This window comes from Eptatretus burgeri, chromosome 13 (genome assembly GCF_056783735.1).
Source record: "Eptatretus burgeri isolate ZD-2024b chromosome 13, Ebu_testis_v1, whole genome shotgun sequence".
Classification (NCBI taxonomy): domain Eukaryota; kingdom Metazoa; phylum Chordata; class Myxini; order Myxiniformes; family Myxinidae; genus Eptatretus; species Eptatretus burgeri.
Genome location: NC_140973.1, coordinates 51,084,520 through 51,100,345, shown reverse-complemented (window position 1 = coordinate 51,100,345; position 15,826 = coordinate 51,084,520). Strand labels below are relative to the sequence as shown.

The window sequence follows — 15,826 nt, the reverse complement described above, 5'->3', positions numbered from 1 at the left end:
AATTTTGTTGAAAAAAAAGTTGCAAAATTTTGTTTTTTTTTTCTCTAACAATTTTTTTTTGGGGGGGGTTGGAAATCACTTAAAACATGTATAAATGCAAAAAAAAATTTCCTTTTTCCTGGGGCGGGGGAATTTTTTTGGGGGGGGGGTTGGAACTCACTTAACACATGTAGAAATGCAAAAAAAAATTCTGTCTTTTTTGGGGGGGGTAACAATTTTTTTTTGGGGGGGGTTGGAAATCACTTGAAAGATGTAGAAATGCAAAAAAAAAAAAAATTCTCGAACAATTTTTTTTGGGGGGCGGGGGACCAAGTCCAAAATTTAATGGCATGATCCTTAGACCATACCTAACCCCTCCACCAAGTTTCGTCGAAATCCGTCTAGGAGTTTTTCCGTAATACTGTTCACAAACAAACAAACAAACAGAAAGGGTTGAAAACAGTAACCTCCATCCATCTTCGAAGATGGCGGAGGTTAATTTAGAGTACAAAGGTCAAGGTTAAGGTCATGAAAAGGTCAAAATCGTCATTTTGCCATAGTGTGGTCGATTTTTATCCAATTTGCATGCAACCAATGCCAAAATGTTGTGAATTCAATGCCCAATCTTGTGATATACTATGTGACACAATGACGTCATTACCTTTGTTAGCGGTTTGGGTCAAAGGTCAGGGGGGTCAACGACCTTTATTATAATAACGCGGTTAATTCTTATACAATTTGCATGTAAGTAGATTCAAAATGTTTAGAATTCAATTCCCTATCCTGTGATGTGTAATATTTGATTTCTTATAATGTGACCAGTTGTCATCAGATTGACTTGTCACCGACACCCAAAAACGTCAGGGAGTTCATACAGAAATTGTACAATGTACGTGAATCAGTGTCAAACAGCAGGAAATTTAATGTTTTTAAGCCATCATAACACATATGAGATGGCAGATGTGGTATGGGATTAAATACCCTCACAATCAACGGTTTCTGGGGGGGGGGGGAAGGGGGCGAGGGGCAAAATGTAGCGTTGGCGAAGGTATGCGCTCTACTGAGTGCCCGTTCCAGTTAAGCTATAGAATAATCTTAACCAAATGCCTTGGGCTAACCTAATACCGAAAACCCTGACAGATTCGACAAACCCCCTCGGAGAAGATGCAAATTGAAATCGGCTACCCCCTAAAAACACATGTTTTGGGGGCGTGGCTCTGCCCATAATGGGCGCACCATGCCCATTCTCAGGAAAACACAACTTGATCATGATATAAACCTCCCACCAAAATTTTATCAGGATCGGATCAAAACCCACGGAGCTATGCTCGGGACAGACAGACAGACAGACAGACAGACAGACAGACAGACAGACAGACAGACATAGACAGACACACACCAATAACGAATATAGTGGTCACTTACTTTTTCGTGAACCAATAACTGCAATCATTTTATCTTTATCATGTTGTACATTGGTAAAGGTAACCTAGGTGTTGAAACAATGTTCATCTGGTGTTGAAACCATGCAGAATTCCATGAACATCCAAGATGAACCCCACCCTTCACATACGTCATATTTTGTTTTCAGGAGACGAAAAACAAAATATGACAATGCAATTGAAAACCCAGAATACGATATTCCATGAAATTTCACCCCCCGGGACCTTTGCCTGGCTGAGGGTGAACAATTAGCCATCACCGCCGCACCTCCGCACAGAGTGCCATTTCCTGTGTGTTTTATTTTTAACGGCGATGGGCCCACTTCACACAGGAGCAACAAAGGCTTCATTGGTTTTACTGCAGCCTTCAGGAGGCTTCTTGAACTGAAATGGAGAGAGGACAACATGATGACTGCAACCTAAATATCACAACAACTTGTGGAACAATAAATCTCTCATCTATCTGAATATAAAAAGAGCTTGGTCTTTGCTTGCGTCCGTCCTTCCTTCCTTCCCTCTGTCTGTCCATCTCTCCAGCTATGTGACTATATGTCTATTACATATGAACTATTGGAATGTACCTTTCGACTGCTGAGACCCCTTAGACCTATGAAGACCCTCTAAGACTCTGAGTACCCAAAAGACCTAAAAGTCCCCCAAGACCCCAAGACCCTGAAGACCCCAAAGACCTAAAAGACCCTGAAGACTCCACCATTTACAGAACAGTATTCCTGTCTCCCATGTTTTCCAGTGGAGTGATGTGTTTTGAATTATATGTCGTGTATATGTTTTTGCTTCATGTACATACCTTCATGGGGTTTGGTTTTTTGACCTACACACACCTGTCAGTTGTCTCCACACCGCCCAAATAAAGGTAAGTGCCAGAAGAACATGTTGACAAAAAAAAAAAACTCACCTGTCGGGCAGGTACTCTGCTAGTTCATCCTGAACTCGCAGGTACGAGAGTGCTTCGGGAGAGGGATAGAGGAATTAATGGAGAAATAATCATGGGGAGTGGAACAAATGCAAAGAAGATGTGATGAACAAATATTCATTCAGAACATAAGTGAGCATAAAGGGAATTTCGAAATGACGTATGAACACAAAACTCTTTTTGTGAATGCATTTTCAGTGATTCACTTCCACTTGATGATGCGCATTTAAACTGTTATTTTTAGATTGTCGGGTGAAATCTGTAAGTCTCAAATGGTGTATGTAAAATAGTTTTTGGGATTTTTATGAAAGAGTGGCAATTTCAAAAATGGATAACCATAACTGTTGTGTTCCTGGATGCAAATCAGACTCACAAAAATATAGGAAATCCATGAATTTTCATGGATGAGAGGTGTCGGGTTCCAATCATATCCTCTTAATACTGGTGTGAGGCGGCAGTCAAGCACATACACATACACAGACGCAGACACGCGCACACGCGCACGCGTGCACACACACACACACACACACACACACACACACACACACACACACACACACACACACACACACACACACACACACACACACACACACACACACACACACACACACACACACACACACACACACACACTGTCTCCCTCAGGGAAGTTTGCTTGGTACATCTGGCTCTCACATAAACATAGCTGGCACAATCTTTGTGTATTTTCAAGTTGTGAAGATGTTTTTTGTCGAAAAGTTGGTAACCGGTACTTTGTTGTTAATAATGCGCAGCATTTTCTTTCCAATTGTGCAAACCATTCTGGTACGGATTGTGTCATTTTGAAAATCCCATATTGTGGAAGTGATGTTGGTGTGGATGAAAATTACGCTATGGTATGAGTGTATAAATGTAACAAGTAATCCACTCACTTTGTCATTCAATGGCTTTTCAGTCTGGAGAACATATCACGTGCCCAACACAAATAATTGAAAATACCTGCAGAATGGCTGCTTCGTCCAGGTATCCCATCCAACTGTTTCACGGAGAGCAGTAAAGCACCCAAAAGCAACACACCAAGACATTTTGTAGGAAGTGCTGGTCTTTCCCCGAATAAAATGGTCCTGTCCAAGTCTTACTTTTTGGGATTCTCATGAAAGAGTGGCAATTTCAAAATGGACAAAGACCAGTACATCTTGTCCAGCCGTGTGACGATATGTCCATTATATTTGAACGATTGGAATGTACCTTTCGAAAATTTGGTAACCAGCACACAATTTAGATCTGCCAAATCTTTTATATTGCTTATATTGCATCACCCATGAGGTTGAGGCTTGTGGAGGAACCGAAATCCACGTAGTTCTTCAACAAAGGCTGCTTCAGACACAATTCCACGTCCATCTGTGTGGGGATGTGGAGAAAATTGTGTTAATTGAAAAGGCTTTAAACAACGGCTTTTTATGTCAACAGGTACGTTTCACCTGATTGTGTTTCAAATTTTCATTGTGAATGATTGGAGATATTCAATGACTCTATATCAAAAGTCCTTTCGATGTCAAAAAAAAAAACACACACACCTTCGTCCATTGTTCTGATTTACTCCAACAGATTTCTTTGTTTGAAGAGCGTGTGGCTAAGCTTGCAGGATGTCATCAGCGGTCTCTGCCTTCGCATATGGTTCTGGAAAATGTCACGGATGCATAAATTGATTTTATCTCGTTCCTCTCATTAACTCATCATCATTTAATAATAACTGAACTACAATATTGTGAGGATGTTGCACTGCAGAAACAATGGCTTAAACAGATAATTGATTTAAATTTTAAAGTTATTGCAGGTGTAGAGTGGTGCGCATGTTACCTAAACTTAAAAAAAAATAGCAACTGAACTCTTAATTAGGACCCATAACTCTGCACTGAAACCATGACCATATGTGCTCAATAACTGGAAATAATTTCATGTTTTATCATTGCCTTGTTCATCAAAGTTGATCAAATTTGTTTTTATATTGCTTGTTTTTCAAGGTCTGTTTATTAGCTCACCTCGTATGTAGTTGCAGGGAGCTTGTGGGATGGCGCGTCGTCCATCCGGAACCACTTTCAACTTCTTCTCTGAAATGACGCACACAATTTTGATAGAACTTGACCACAATCTTCATCACCCGGTGTGTACCAACGTTTTTTCACGGCATTAAAAAAAAAAAATCAGCTCCGAAGGGGGTCTACAGGGGGTTGCCCCCAAAATAGGTATTTGCTTTCTTCTCCGAAGCTACACACGCGCAATTTTGATGAAACTTGTCAACAACCTTCATCACCCATGATGTACCAAAGTATGTTCACACCATTAAAAAAAAACAAATCCATAGGTATTTACTTTCTTCTCTGTTCCATATTTTGTGGGTCATCCACACCTATCAGTGGTTCCCTGGTTTTCTTATCCAGCCACGACCAGCTGAGTGCACAGGGGTATTGGCCCTATATTTTATACAGTGTTGAGGCTTGTGGAGGAGCTATTTGTGGAGAAGCTACGATACAGAACAGAGTAGAACATAAGATAATTTTAAAAAAACAGTATAAAGAGAGGGGGTACACCAACGGCCTTGTTTGAGGGACAAAGGAAGATACAGATAAAGAAGCAACAAAGGGAAAAATGCAAGCAAAGGGAGGAAATAGGGGATGGCCAAGATGGACACAGCCGCAAACTCTCAATCAGAGAAGTGGAAAGAAAAATATAAACCCGGAAAGAGGTCGGCTTGGGTTGCATTGATGAGAGTAGAAAAGATCATTGTTGTGGATGGGGGATGATCTGAGATGGTGGTGAACAGTTTTCTTGAAGCCCTGGATGGAATAATAAGATTGAAGAGACTAAGGAAGTTGGTTCTACAGGTGGTTAAAAAACAGAGGAACGAATGAATGAAGGTGAGCAGTAAGTCTGGATTTGGCACAGAAAGGGCAGAGGGTGCAAGACCAGAAAGGAGGTGTGGAAGACACAGAGTCCACCGATCTGTCTATGATGTGAAAGTGATAGGCCCACAGACTTAGCTTTTTTGCATGAGATTCCAGTGATTTTTTAAGGCTTGGTATGCACATCATCAAGCTGATCAGTCTCAGGAAAAGCAAGGGTTTAATATCAACTGTGATGATGGATTCCACCTCTTGTTTGGCAGTGTGTTGCACCATTCTCCAAACAGTGACAACTCCATCTACATCTCTCTCTCCGACAAAATGGACCAACTTTTAACCACTCATACCAACTCTCTCTCTTCCTCATGTGTGGCAATTTTAATTGTCACCATGCACATTCGCTGGGTTTTGATTCCTCTTTCACTAGCCATGGCATTTCAGCAAAGGATTTCTGTGACTACATGGGACGGACTCAATCTGTGAACTTTCCCACTCAGATTTATCCCAATGGCAAATCCTCCCCTCTGGACTTGGTGATGACAAGCTTCCCTGCAAATGTCTCCTGCTCCTCCTCTGCTCCAATTGGTTCATGTGATCATATACTTGTGAGAGTCAACATCTCTCTGTCAGTTCTCAGAGAGCTGCGTCAACGCGGGTGAGACTCCAGTTCCTTCAGGTAGATTGGCAGAGACTGCGAGCAACCATCTCTCTTCAGGACTGCTTTCCCATATCGACTACTATGAACTCAGCCTGGGAATTTTGCCACAAAAACCTGCTCTTTCTTATGCACAGATTCATTCCATCTCATCTTCATTCATCCTATCCTTCTCCCCACCCATAGTTACAATTAATTCTGCTGAGGCAGTTGCTCTGAAACAACTTGGCCTTCTCTCTTCCTGGAAGACAAATCCGACCGAAGGCAATCCCAGTGCATTCCAAAATGGCCACAAAAAAAAAATCTGTATCCACTCTCAGGAGAGCGAGAAAACATCTTTCAACCTCAAGATTGAACTTTCAAACTCGTCTCCCTCCTCTAAAACCTGGTGGCACCTTGTTAAATTTATCTCGAGAGTCTTCTCCCTTTTCCCAGTTTGAACCAACTGTTCCTGGACTCTGTATCTTTTGCACCTGATAAGGTGGACAAGTTTCTGTCAACCCTCGACTCTGATTCTGACTCTGCCACTGGACCAGACGGCATCAGCTAACGTATCCTAAGATCCTTCTCTGGTGTTCTTGCACATCCTCTCTCTGCCCTTTTCACCCCCATCGTTTGCGCTTGGTCATGTTTAATCCGCTTAGAAATCAGCCAACAACACTGCATTACTTCCAAATCTTTTATGAGGTCTAGCAACTAAGTTATGAATCACAATAAGAAAATGGTCAGCTAAAAAGTTTGAATCGATTTGATTTTTCCAAAAAATTGTTCTCAAGCACAGCGTATTTCCTCAAACGTTTCTTCACCATTTATTTCTGCCTCCACATTAGAAATGTTTCCGCTGGTCATAAAAAGGTGCAACAACTGATCCACTTAATTACAGACCCATCAGATTACTTCTATTAATCAGCATGGTCATGGAATCCATCATCGCACTTGATATGAAATCCTTCCTTTTCTCGAACAACCTCATCTCAGACCAGGTCACTCTACCCTGGACATGCTGCTTCAACCCAACAATGGATGGAAGATCTCTACGTCAGGCATGAGATCAGGGCTGTCCCTCTGGACATATCTCGTGCTCGATTATAGTCTGGCATCCCAAATTTTTCTCTAAATACTCTGCCTATGGCAACCAAGGCCAACTCCATACAAAGCTTACTGACTTACTCCACTCGCTTAGCAAACATGTGGATCTCAATGGAATCCTCTCCTTGTCAAGGATGAAGTGCCCCAAGGCAGTGTTCTGGCTCTAGTCCTATTCCTAATCTTCGTCAATGATCTCTCTGACTCTCTGGAAAATCCCCTTATTCTATTTGCTAATGACTTCACCCTTTACCATGATATCCCTTATCCTTCAGACAGGCAGGTTGTAGCCTCTTCACTCTCTTCAGACCTTGACAAAATCACAAGCTGGTCAAACATTTGGAGTATCTCTTCGAATCCTCACAAATCTCAATCTCAATCTCTGTCTCTGTCTCTTCCTCCAAACCCTCCCATCTACTTTTTAAACAATCTTCTTGAAGAAGTTCAGTTACAAACTCCTGGGTCTTCCCATCAGCAGTGATCTTTCTTGGGCAAACCACATTTCACTGTCTGAGCATTCTCCTCCATTCAAAGTCCTTCCTTAGCACACCCGAACTATCCACCCACATGGCCTTCAACCACAGCTTGATAGAGTGGGAATGCTGCTCTCCCCTTTGGGCTGGTTCCCCAGCCTCACACCGTGCTCAGCTTGACGCCATTGAAACCAAGGTGCTGAGTGTATGATAAAGGTCCTCACAAGGCTAATCATGGTCCATTTCCAGAACACAGGCATCATCAGTCCAGACGGCGGAGCTATTCCTAAATCCCCTGTCAATAGATTAATCACATGGTGCTAATTTAGCTACTAAATTACTTCTGAGCTAATCCCCTCCAATGTTCTTCTATTCTCTCTGCCCCTAATTATGTGTTAATGGCCTCTGGCATTTATCCATTCATACCATTCATATCATATCTGGCATACCAACTTGATAAATTATACATGCCGAAAGGGATTACTGCAGGAGGTGATTAACGTGGGATTAACATGGCTGGCTTGATGCTGTGCAGAAACATGGAGGAAAATGCTTTCCCTGGTCATATCTTGTTTCAATTTCATTGTGAAGAGTAATTTCGCTGGACTGATTGGATTTCATGATCATTGATATTTGACAGTGATACTGATTTTTAGCTTCTCTGGAATTTAAATTGGAGATAAGGTATTGTCATTACGCATGGTCCATCCGTTCATCTCCTATTTCGACTTCTCTGGCCAAATCGTTGGGCCGATCCGGCTGAAATTCGGCAGTGAAGTTCCTCTCCTGAATGGTAACAGGGATTGCAACACTCATTTCAGTAACGTGACTTTAAGTTTGTCAAAACGGCCAACTTAGTAAACTTCAAAAATCTACTTAACCAGACCCACCAGTCAGAATGCTACCAAATTTTGGTTACAACATGAGGACAGGGTCCTGATGTTAAATTGTGGATGCCATGCCGATCACGTGACCGGAAATATGTCAAAATGGCGATCACGCAAATTCCAACGAAAATCTTCTTTTCCAGACTCACCAGTCAGAATGCTACAAAATTTGGGTTACTACATGAGGACAGGGTCCTGATGTTAAATTTCAGAGGTCGTGCTGATCACGTGACTGGAAATGTGTCAAAATGGCGGACTGAATAAATGTTTGGAAAAATTGTGTAAATTCCTTCAAAAACCTTCTTTTCCAGACTCACCAGTCAGAATTCCACCAAATTTGGGTTACAACATTAGGCCAGGGTCCGGATGTTAAATTGTGGATGTCATGCTGATCACGTGACCGGAAATGTGTCAAAATGGCAGACTGAATAAGTGTTGGAAAAATTGTGTAAATTCCTTCAAAAACCTTCTTTTCCAGACTCAGCAGTCAGAATTCTACCAAATTTGGGTTACAACATGAGGACAGGGTCCTGATGTTAAATTTCAGAGGTCGTGCCAATCACGTGACCGGAAATGTGTCAAAATGGCGGACTGAATAAATGTTTGGAAAAATTGTGTAAATTCCTTCAAAAACCTTCCTCTACAGACTCACCATTCAGAATGCTACCAAATTTGGGTTACAACATTAGGCCAGGGCCCAGATAAGCTGCAGGTCCAGTGGTCCTACTTTTATATAGTTTTTTTCGTTTCTGCATTCGACGAAATCCATTTATATTTTATATTATCGATTTGATTTAATATTATATGTTCATTGACCTTATATCGGTCAGAACATGTTCCTCTTTATAAAGGTAACCAGCTCACGTTTAGTGAAATACGCCATTTGCACTGCCTGTGTTTCCGAAACATGCTGCTCTGTGAAGCGACATTTATTATAAATTTTGAACTTTTTTATTAACACTTTCGCAGCTATTGGCTTCTTCTGATGCCTGACATTGAAAGCTGCTGTTGGCATCATTTGACGTCGTATTGTGCACCTAAATTTAAAATATCTTTGGCACGCCTATATCCCACCACCCTCTTCCCCATCTCCAACACCCACGGCTGTGTTCCTCAGTGCTCATCTCGTCACGAAGAAGGATAGACGTGTGTCTACGTTTCTTTATCTTCCCATGTTGGACAGATGGTGAGATGACGTGGTGACTGAAGGGTTCTGTTGTCTATCAATTTTAATCATTTGTTCATATAATACTTATGCTAAACGACCCTATTTGGCTGAGAGAAGAATGTCAGCACCGATGGGGAGAAAATAGATAAACTTTTATGGAAGAACATTTTCAAGGGGGGGGGGTGTCCATGGAAGGTAGCTTTTACTTGTATAAAATGTTTTTGGTTGTGCGGCCCATGAGATGCTAGGGAATTTTTGTTCTGGCTCACGAACAGAAAAAATATTTGGGGACCCATGGTCTGTGAGCCTATCACTTCGCCATCACAGACACGTGGTGTCTGTCTTCTACCCCATCCTCTCTGATCTTACACCCTCTGCTCTTTGTGCGCTTTGTCCAACCCCCCTCACCTCCTACCTCCCTCCCCAGGTTTCCGCAGGTTGAATATGGTCTCCCATCAACCCCCTTTTGGTGAAACTACCTGAATCCAGGATCACCGTTCACCTCCACTCATCCATTCCTCTTTTCTTTCACTCGTGGAACAAACTTCCTCAGTTTGTTCAATCCCTGCTTTCGGGGCTTTACGTTGGCTGTTATGTGGAATGTTTCATGTCATAAAGGAATTTAGGGTCAAATCAAGTTGTATGGATAGAGAGATTATGTGTGTAAACACAGTTGATGACAAGTGAAATAAATAAAAATACATGGAATCCAAAGTACCTGTCACATTTCAGTGCTGAATAATGTCCAAGGTTTTCAGCTTTATTTCCAGTTCATTCACCCTCGTACCCAAGATCCTGCGAGGAAAGAAAGCATTTTCAGGATGCAGAATCGAATGATTGCTGACATGATGAGAAAAATAACATTTTCCTTCAATCATTGTAAAAAAAAAAACCCCCAGATACTGGAAGATATTCTAACAGTAAACGCATGCAGGACTGACCTGAATTAAAGGGTAAATGTGACCCATTTTTGTTTCTTTCAAAAACACTACTTTTGTGAGGCCGAGCAACTAGGTTATGAATCTGAATAAGAAAATCGTCCCCTCAAAGGTTGGAATCTATTCGATTTTTCCAAAATAATCGTTCTTAAGCTCAGCGTATTTCCTCAAACATTTCTCCCCCATTTATTTCACCCTCCATTATGGAAGATTTTCTCCTGTTCCTTAAAAGGCTCCTCCACAGCATTAATGATACTAGCAGATACCCGTCTACGACGGGTATGGGGGACAGGACGGATCACAATACTCGCTTATGGAAGTTTCTTTGGATGTTTTGTGCCGCATTCAACAGCTCAGTTCATATTGGTGGCTTGTCTGGGTGCCCATGGTAGCGTTTGAGACCGGTCGCTTTAGATTGTTGGTCTTGACACATCGTGCCGGATGAGTAACACGAACGATTTGACATATTCATCGTTTCTATATTACCTCCATCAACAGATTAACAACATGGCAGGATAAAAGTCGTAAATGCTGAGTTGAACAAACGTCCTGAACTCATGGACTTGGTTAAGTAAAGTACGTCCTCTGGGACCCGGCCGTCGGTTTGCCGCCGAACGGTGCTGATTGTGACGTCATCGATTCCCTCTTTGAAAATTCTATCTATATTCGATTTTTTGAATGCGTTATCACCTACGTAAATACATGGAACACAAAATGTGAAGATTTCAGAAGTATGAACAGAACATGTTCGGAGAAAAGTGTGTTAGAAGTTCCAGGCTTACACCCATTACATTATGATTACCATTACCACTTTCAAGATTTAACCACACCATCACACTCACTTTATTGTCTTCCTTTGGTGTTTCAGGAGCATGTCCTTGTCAACTATGGCATCAATCAGAGAACCACAAAGTGACTGAAGTTCTGAAATGGACTTTTTTGTAACCGGTAAGCTCTGTGCTCTGTTCTCTGAGAGCATCGCATTCACTGCATACAGGAAACACAACACAGTCACATTAACACTTACAGAAAAAAAAAAATTCAAATATAATAAGAGAATGAAAAAAGCTGCAGAGCATTGTGCAGGTGCACAATATTTTGAAGAAACATCGAAATTGTGTGTTTGCTGCTTTGGGGCAAGCTTTAAAATGCTGTGGTCTGATTTGGCAACAACATCCAGCGATATCCCAACACCCTGGGATTACAATGAGATTAACTGGTGTGCCTTAGTTCACCCATATGAGGCAGAGTTGCATTTAATGTAACAAATCACACCTTCATTTGTTCGTGGCATCCTCATGATGCCACTTGTGTGTGGGCCTCTTTGCTTCCTTCTCATCTCTTGATTGCCCTCCTGAAAATCACAAGTGAGGAAAATATATCACTTTGACCTTAGAGCATTCTTTATTTAATTTATATTATCATCTCAGCATCATTCGTGATAATAAAATAATGTAAGCAATGATTCCTTTATATAAAATATATGACCATACCATCTTTTGTGTGAAATGGTAGGACATCTTTAGCTCAAAAATCGACTCGTCAAAGGCTTTCCAAAGCAAAATATCTTCATAATCCAGAAAATATATCATATCATTTAACATTTTGAAAGTTACAACCAAAACAAAGTAGAACTGCATGTATGAACAAAAATATCCAAAACAATATTGGTTTGGCTTGTTTTATGTTCCATTCTGAATAAATCGCCGCTCATGAATGGTGGATCGCAAATTCAAAAACATTTTACTGTGTTGATTTATCCACAGTCCATGAGTGTCATTCATTCACAAGATACACCAATGTCTCCTCATATTGTCCTGCATGTGATGCTCTGACATGAGCCTTACTCACTATAAATGGAAAAATTACAGCATAATTCAATATTATGTATATATATATATATATATATATATATATATATATATATATATATATATATATATATATATATATATATATATATATACACACATATACATTCATATAGACATACATATCCATCCACTAGGACCATACTCTGTGCAGTGCATTGGTGCTGCCTAAGCAGTCTCCTTGGTTATTGGGCACAATCCTGGACGGGTCGCCACTCCGACACAGGATACCAGCAAGCTGGTACTCATTTTGCTGACCTTCTAACATCATATACAGAAACATACTGAACTTCCTACAACATTTGCAGAAACACACTGAACTTCCTACATCATCTGATATGAAGACCCTGAAGACCCTTTAAGACCTAGAAGATTTAATATGAGCGGCACACAGACCAAGTCTGACCCGGCGATTGTCCTTGGTCTATTTTCATCCCCCACTTCAGCCTTTAAAGACCCTAAGACACCAAAGGCCCTTCAGAACCTGAAGAACCTTTACACCCCCAAAGACCTTTAACACCTCAAAACCCCCAATACCCAATTAAGAACCCAAAGATCCTTTACGACGTTGAAGATCCCAAAGACCCTTAAGACACTCCAATACCTCGAAGATCTGTAAGATCCCTCAGATCCTTTAAGTTGGAAGGGAGATTTCCAAGAGAGATTTTTTTTAAACTTCTTTTTTTCAAAGTTATTATGTACAGGTTCACTTTAATATACACCTTGTGAAAATTCTTTTGTGGGAGGAGGGGGGGAGAATGGAGGTGGGAGGAGGGAGGGCAGTGGAGTAGGAGGGGGAAGAGGAGGTGGGAGGAAGGAGGGGAAGGTTTGTGGGAATCTGGAGGGAGGGGAAAGGGTGGGTGGGAGTCTGGAGGGAGGGGAAATGGTGGGAGGAGGTACCTGGCATTGCCACCTTTGCTGGTTATTAATATAATGGTCAAGTTTTTTCTTTTGTTGATACCCTGGGGTACTGCATTTGCTTCAGGCAGTGACAAAAATAGATAAAGTACAGTGGCCTGCAAAAGCATTCACCCTCCTCCAAACCTTTCACATTTGATGCCACCTGAGCTTATTTCATGATGCTTTCAAATCAACCTAATCTTCACAAACTACCCCAGTAATAAAGCTAAAACATGCAAATAAAATGTGAATAAGTTACATTCACAGAAAAAATTAGATGATTCTCAGTTACAAAAGTATTTAAACCCTTTGCCTAAATCATAAATCACTTCAGTAGCAAATTGTTTGAAAGATTACAAAATAAGTGCAAAAGGTTACACCTGCATATAGTCAGTGGTTTAACTTAAAATAAAGGTCCCCCATTTATCTAAGGAGTTTTAAGGTGCAACTCACTTGGTGAACCAACAAAGCAAACATGAAGAACAAGGAGCTTTCCAAATAAGTCAAACATAAAGTGGTGGAGAAGCACCATTCAGGAGAGGGTTATAAGAAGATTTCAAAGTCGATCATTATCCCTTTGAGTACGGTGAAATCCATCATTAATAAGTGGAAGACGTTTCATAATACCCATACTCTACCCAGATCAGGTTGCCCATCCAAACTCAGCAGCTATGCAACCAGGAATCTGGTTGTCACTGTAAATCACTGCAAATTCATCAGTGACTTTGAAAGATTTGCAAGTCTCCATGTCCGAGATGGGTGTCAGTGTTCATTAATCAACAATATTATGTTCCCTTAACAAAGCTGGTCTCCATGGACAGGAGGTAAGAAAGAAGCTATTCCTGAAAAAGATGCATCTGAAAGCTCATTTGGAGTTTGTGAAAAAAAAACATCTTCGTGATACTGCAGGCATGTGGAGAAATGTTTTGTGGTCAAACGAGACAAATATTGAACTACTTGGTCGAAATTCAAAGCGTTATGCCTGGCACAAGCCCAACTTTGCACATCACCCAGTCAGCACCATCCCTACTGTCAAGCATCATACTATGGGACTGCTTTTCATCAGCAAGAATTGACAAGCTTGTCTGGATAGAATGGACAATGGACAGTGCAAAGTACAGGAGAATCCTTGATGAAAACCTGCTTGAGTCAGCCATGAATCTGAAACTGGGTAGGAGATTGACATTTCAGCAGGACAATGATCCGAAGCACAAAGCCACAGCCACACTGGAGAGACTGAATCAGAGTAAAATAAATGTTCTTGAGTGGCCAAGTTGAAATCCTCACTCGAACCCAATTGAACACTTCTGGCGAGACCTGAAGATTGCATTCCATCGACGATCCTCATCAAACTCGTCAGAATGAGAGCAATTTTCATGTGAAGAATGGGCAAAGATTGCACCCTCTCACTGTCCAAAGCTGGTAGAGTTTGACCCAAAAACACTCATAGCAGTCATTGCTGTAAAAGATGCTTCCACCAAGTACTGACCTGAGGGACTGAATACTTTTACAACCAGTGGAGGTTGATTTGTACATGTTTTTTGTAGGTATTCCTGACATGTAATCTCCTTCAACTGCAACAATGTTTGGTTTCATCTCTTCAGGTATGAATATTTTAAAAAGTTCATTTGGAAAAATTGTTTTTACATCATGCATCATTTATATAAATGTGGCATTATTGGTCGGGGGTGAATAGTTGTGCAGTCCACTGCATTTGAAAATTTGAGAAATGAAAAATGATCGATCATATCACAGATGAACTAAAAATATATCAGCCACATGGGACATCTACTGAGAACAAAGCCTGATGTTGGATTAGCGGTTAGAGTGGCTGGTTTGGGATTCTCCTCGGGTCCTGAGTTTGAGCCTTGTCAGCCGCTGAATTAACACCTGGTGGGGTTGACTCAGCCTGTCATCCTTCTGAGGTTGGTGAAATGAGCACCAGTGTATTCATAATATGGGCACTGCAACAGCGGCATTGCTGCGACCCTTACCAATGATGCAACCAGCAGCCACAGGCTACACGTGAAAGTGCGTTTGCGTGTGCGTGTACTGAGGACAAATATTCTCATTCCAAAATCTACAATCACTGAAATAGTTAATGCTCTGGTTCATAATTAGACTCCAAGCTGAAGCACACTTTGGAAATCAAAAAGCATGGAACACAATTTTTCTTTGAACTGAAAATAACAGATGAAGTTTGTCCATGAGCTGAAGGTATTGGTGCAAGTGGGTGAAAAATTGGGTTCACAGGTGCTTCACCTATAAGTTTGTGACACTGAGTTTGGCAAATTGTGTTCCATTGAGATGACTTATAATTCCAGGCAAAGGAAAAAATCAAGGATTCGTCACACAAGTAGAAATTGCGCTCGTGCAGTAATCTGCACTAAAATGATGACGTGCAATGATGACAGAATGTGTTTATATTGTGTTCGTAGGTACCTTGCATTTGCCAAAGGTGACTTTCTTATGTTCCATGTGTTTCAGCAATTCTCGCAAATATCTGGAACACAAGAACGAAAAATACTTAAGGCACATCACATTCAAAATATCAATGCTCTAAAAATTGTGAAATTAACTGAATATTATTTCTGAAACAAAGGATCAA

The 15,826-nt window shown here is 41.0% G+C and overlaps 2 protein-coding genes across 2 annotated transcripts in view; one reads left to right on the top strand and one right to left on the bottom strand.

Moving 5' to 3' along the window:
• The window catches only part of LOC147014462 (actin nucleation-promoting factor WAS-like), an 82,568-nt gene extending 72,357 nt beyond the window's left edge, over positions 1-10,211 (top strand). The window contains exons 12-13 of the transcript XR_015050771.1: positions 4,391-4,501; positions 9,937-10,211. The gene's annotated coding sequence lies outside the window, so the exon portion shown is untranslated. The remainder of the gene's footprint in view (positions 1-4,390; positions 4,502-9,936) is intronic.
• LOC147014461 (coiled-coil domain-containing protein 149-like) lies at positions 312-15,797 on the bottom strand. The gene is made up of 7 exons (XM_085852420.1): positions 15,661-15,797; positions 11,723-11,801; positions 11,290-11,434; positions 10,228-10,304; positions 4,380-4,448; positions 3,915-4,017; positions 312-3,738 (listed from the first exon to the last, which is right to left on the bottom strand). Exons 1-4 carry the CDS (start codon positions 15,754-15,756, stop codon positions 10,238-10,240), a joined length of 387 nt encoding a protein of 128 aa, XP_085708546.1. The 5' UTR covers positions 15,757-15,797; the 3' UTR covers positions 312-3,738; positions 3,915-4,017; positions 4,380-4,448; positions 10,228-10,237.
• Positions 15,798-15,826: the final 29 nt, after the last annotated feature.